At 55.5% G+C, this 5,227-nt stretch overlaps 1 protein-coding gene across 1 annotated transcript; it reads left to right on the forward strand.

Annotated features, from left to right (window-relative positions):
• Positions 1 to 338: 338 nt before the first annotated feature.
• Positions 339 to 2,665, forward strand: POMGNT2 (protein O-linked mannose N-acetylglucosaminyltransferase 2 (beta 1,4-)). The gene has a single exon (XM_005860367.2). It carries the CDS (start codon positions 450 to 452, stop codon positions 2,190 to 2,192), a length of 1,743 nt encoding a protein of 580 aa, XP_005860429.1. The 5' UTR covers positions 339 to 449; the 3' UTR covers positions 2,193 to 2,665.
• The last annotated feature ends 2,562 nt before the right edge of the window (positions 2,666 to 5,227 follow it).

Raw genomic sequence — 5,227 nt, forward strand, 5'->3', positions numbered from 1 at the left:
GAGAGAAAATCATGGATCGGCTGCCTCCTGCATGCCCCACACTGGGGATCGAGCCTGTAACCTGGGTACATGCCCTGACCAGGAATCGAATCGTGACCTCCTGGTTCACAGGTGGATGCTCAGCCACTGAACCACGCTGGCCGGGCAGGAGTAAGTACTTTTGAATAACAGTCTAATCTACTGTACTGCCATTGTGCCTAATGGTGCACGGGTCCCGTGCCGTAGCGGGGACAGTAGTGGGGACACAGAGCCGAGCCCAGTGCCCGGCACACAGCAGGAGCTTGAGGCGACAGCAGACAGACTGTGCCAACAGCTGTTTCTTTTCCTTCTTCCTACAGGCCATTGCCAGCCGGTGCTCAGGGTGCCCGCAGGGATGGGGTAAGCCCGTCAGGCTTGTGGCACTTACCAGGGGCCGTCCTCTCACTAGGGCCCCAGGTGGCAGCGAGAGGATGCAGCTCTCGGCCGTGCTCAACGCCCTGCTGGTGTCCGTGCTGGCGGCGGTGCTGTGGAAGCACGTGCGTCTGCGGGAACATGCGGCGGCTTTGGAGGAGGAGCTGGCCCTCGGCCGCCAGGCCCCCGAGGCGGCCTCAGCCCTGAGGATCGACTACCCGAAGGCCCTGCAGAGCCTGATGGAGGGCGGCACCCACATGGTGTGCACGGGGCGCACGCACACCGACCGCATCTGCCGCTTCAAGTGGCTCTGCTACTCCAACGAGGCCGAGGAGTTCATCTTCTTCCACGGCAACACGTCCGTCATGCTGCCCAACCTGGGCTCCCGGCGCTTCCAGCCGGCCCTGCTCGACCTGTCCACCGTGGACGACCACAACACCCAGTACTTCAACTTCCTGGAGCTGCCGGCCGCCGCCCTGCGCTTCCTGCCCAAGCCCGTGTTCGTGCCGGACGTGGCCCTCATCGCCAACCGCTTCAACCCCGACAACCTCATGCACGTCTTCCACGACGACCTGCTGCCCCTCTTCTACACCCTGCGCCAGTTCCCCGGCCTGGCCCGCGACGCCCGCCTCTTCTTCATGGAGGGCTGGGGCGAGGGCGCGCACTTCGACCTCTACAAGCTCCTCAGCCCCAAGCAGCCGCTCCTGCGGGCCCAGCTGAAGACCCTGGGCCGGCTGCTGTGCTTCTCCCAGGCGTTCGTGGGCCTCTCCAAGATCACCACCTGGTACCAGTATGGCTTTGTCCAGCCCCAGGGCCCCAAAGCCAACATCCTGGTCTCGGGCCACGAGATCCGGCAGTTTGCACGGTTCATGACGGAAAAACTAAATGTGAGCCTCGCGGGGGGCCCGCTCGGCGAGGAGTACATCCTGGTCTTCAGTCGCACCCAGAACAGACTCATCCTGAACGAGGCAGAGCTGCTGCTGGCGCTGGCCCAGGAGTTCCAGATGAAGACGGTGACGGTGTCCCTGGAGGACCATGCCTTTGCAGATGTCGTGGGGCTGGTCAGCAACGCCTCCATGCTGGTCAGCATGCACGGGGCCCAGCTGGTCACGGCCCTCTTCCTGCCCCGGGGGGCCACCGTGGTCGAGCTCTTCCCCTACGCCGTCAATCCTGACCACTACACCCCCTATAAAACGCTGGCCACACTGCCTGGCATGGACCTCCACTATGTCGCCTGGCGGAACATGGTGCCAGAGAACACGGTCACGCATCCTGAGCGGCCCTGGGACGAGGGGGGCATCGCCCACCTGGACCAGGCAGAGCAGGCCCGTATCCGGCAGAGCCAGGAGGTCCCACGGCATCTCTGCTGCCGGAACCCTGAGTGGCTGTTCCGAATCTACCAGGACACCACGGTGGACATCCCATCCCTCATTCAAACCATACGGCGCGTGGTGAAGGGCCGGCCAGGGCCGCGGAAGCAGAAGTGGACAGTCGGCCTCTACCCAGGCAAGGTGCGGGAGGCGCGGTGCCAGGCGTCGGTGCAGGGCGCCTCCAAGGCCCACCTCACTGTCTCCTGGCAGATCCCATGGAACCTCAAGTACCTGAAGGTGCGGGAGGTGAGGTACGAGGTGTGGCTCCAGGAGCAGGGGGAGAACACCTATGTGCCTTACATCCTGGCCCTGCAGAACCACACCTTCACTGAGAACATCAAGCCCTTCACTACCTACCTGGTGTGGGTCCGCTGCATCTTCAACAAGCTCCTCCTGGGACCCTTTGCAGATGTGCTGGTGTGCAACACGTAGCGAGTGTGCCGAGGCCGGGCCTCAGAGGGTGGCCCCTCCAGCTCAGTGTCCCTGGGCCCGCTTACCCCTGTGGTGGCTTCTGGGAATCGTATGTTTATTTATTGAGCAGGCCTGCCCTGGGCCTGTGCCCCCGTGTCTTCTGACTGCATCTGGGGCGTGGGGTTCGTAGCACTCTGTGCCCTGTTATGGTGGGACACCCCCTCCCCCACCCTTCTCCCTCCTGAGCATCCATACCCCTGGAGAAGGTCCTTCAGGGAGGGGGAGGAGGACGTAAGGATCCCAAGGAACCTCTTTGGCCGAGTGATCATGCTGTTCCTTACCGAGTCCTTCTGGTTGGTGCCCAGGTTTCTGGAAATGGCAAGTAATCACGGTGGTTTGGGCAAGTGGCTCATCAGCTTCCATCACCGTAAAATTCACCTGCAGCCCAATAAAAGTGTGTTTGGGACAGTCATTAAATGATTATAAACATCTTGGCCAAGTCTCTTTATTAGACGGTAGGAAGTGGGGCTGGGAGATGCTCTCCCTTTTTTTTTAATCCTCACCCAAGGATATGCTTTCATTGAGGAAGAGAGTGAAACATCAGTGTGAAAGAAACATATATCAGTTGCATCCCATTTGTGCCCCAACTGGGGGTTGAACCCACGACCTAGCTATGTGCCCTAATCGGGAAGAACCCACAACCTTTTGGTGAATGGGATGATGCTCCAACCAACTGAGCCACCTGGCCAGGGCAGTTCTGATCCTTATTGTTCCAGCAAAACGGTTTAATCAACAGAGGAGATTTGGACCCTTACACTGTGGGAGGCACCTTACTGCCTCATGGCCTCACTGGCTGGCCAGCAGAGTCTGCTGCAGTGAGTGCTCAGAGATGCACTGTCATCTCTGGTGGAACTGGAGCTCGGGTGTTCTCCTCTAAGAGAGATGCCCTTTTTAAATATATAGATATTACTGATTTCAGAGGAAAGGAGAGGGAGAGAGATAGAAACATCAATGATGAGAGAGAATCATTGATCAGCTGCCTCCTCTGCATAATGGAATCAAGCCTGCAACCCAGGCATGTGCCCTGACTGAGAACTGCATAATGGAATCAAGCCTGCAACCCGGGAATCCCTGCCCTGACTGGGAATCGAACCATGACCTCCTGGTTCATAGGTTGACACCCACCACTGAGCAACACCGGCTTGGCTGGGAGATGCCCTTTAATCCAAGGGGATGTGGCAGAGGGAAGCGTCGAGGCCTGGGAAGTGAGGCCGCTGACTGCTGGATAAAGGCCACAGTTCCGGCTCAGTGGGCTAAAGCTGGGAGTGGGAGGGAGAGGGCTGTGGTGAGGAAGAGCAGTGTTCACCGGGGTCTTAGGTTCCACTGGACACTCAGATTCAGGACCACGAGAGGCCACACCTGGCACGGGGTCCACTCCGAAGGATGTAGGACAGGACAAGGCAGGGTGGCTGGGCAGCGCCAGGCTCTGCTCTCCACAGGAGGCGCCCTCACCCCAGTCCAGGGGCCATTCCCTTGCCCTCGTCCCCCAGTGACTGTGCAAGGGTGAGATGAGACCCACAGTGGTAGTTGTGGGGGCACTTTGGCTTGGAAACCCCACAGAAGCCCTTATCGTTTAAAAAGCCACAGCCACGGTTTCCAGGGCCGCTCAAAGGACTTGTGCAGTTATAAGAGTTGTCGCCCTCAGGGAAGCTGTGCTGTGGTGTCCTGCCAGGTGCTGTAGTTCATTCACAGCCCCTCCATCCAGATGTGGTTTGTCTAGCAGAGGTCAATTCTACCGTCAGCAGTTTTGCAGAATAAAACACTGACATTCCGCCTTTATCTGGCTTCCATGGAAACAGCTAGAAAGTTAACCCCAGATCAAATTTGTCCCTAGAGAAAGAGAAAGAGTTTTAGCCTTTTCTTCAAAGGGCAACTCTGATACAGGTCTGACTGCTGCGAAGGAGAGAGGGAAAGAGAGGTCAAAAGCCTTAGGGTCTCAGGCTGTAGCTCATTCTGAGAGATTGGCACCAGGACAATCAGGAGTATTTGGAGCTGGAGTTGTCTATCAGACGAGTCTCCTGGTCACTGGCTGAGCCACTGTGGGAAGAGTGGTCTCAGTGCCGGTTCGGCAACTGGATTGATGGGAGGAGATCTGAGGGGCACATTTTCGTGGTCAGCATGTGCCCCCGTGACATTCCTTCTACCCAGAGTATCTTTCTCCCTAACTGTACCCTCCACCTGCCACCGTCTGACTGCCACATGGATCCACATGAAAAAGTTCAGTTCAATCAAAAGTCTCAGACGCTACTGGCTGGGGGCAGGGGGTGGGGGGGTTGTAAAAAATGGTGCAACCACATGGCAAACCATTTGGCAGTTCCTACTAAAGATGAACACATATCTCAGCTACCGCATATCTCAGCAATCCCACTGCTAGATGTACTAGTATACCCATAAATGAATGCCAGCCTCAGCAAGAAGACATGTATAAAATATTCCCAGCTCTGACCAGACAAAAACTAAACAACCCAGTGGCCATCAAGATATAAAGAGAGAGGGACCAAATACATAAAATCAGAAATGAAAGAGGCGATATAACAACAGACACCACAGAAAATACAAAGGATTGTAAGCAAATGCTATAAACAACTACATGCCATCAAATTGGGCAACCTGGGTGAAATGGACAAATTCCTACAAACATACAATCTTCCAAAATTCAATCAGGAAGAATCAGAGAACCTGAGTAGGCCAATAACAACTGATGAAATTGAAGCAGTAATTAAAAATCTTCCAGCAAACAAAAGTCCTGGGCTGGATGGATTTACAGGTGAATCTTACCAAACATTCAAAGGAGAACTAACATCCACCTTCCTCAAACTATTCCAAAAAATTCAAGAGGAAGGAACACTTCCAAGTTCTTTTTATAAAGCCGGCATTATCCTAATTCCAAAACCAGATAAAGACACTACAAAGAAAGAAAATTATAGGCCAATATTCCTGATGAACACAGATGCTAAAATCCTCAACAAAATATTAGCAAGTTGGATCCAGCAATA

Source organism: Myotis brandtii, unplaced genomic scaffold, assembly GCF_000412655.1.
Source record: "Myotis brandtii unplaced genomic scaffold, ASM41265v1 scaffold134, whole genome shotgun sequence".
Lineage (NCBI taxonomy): Eukaryota > Metazoa > Chordata > Mammalia > Chiroptera > Vespertilionidae > Myotis > Myotis brandtii.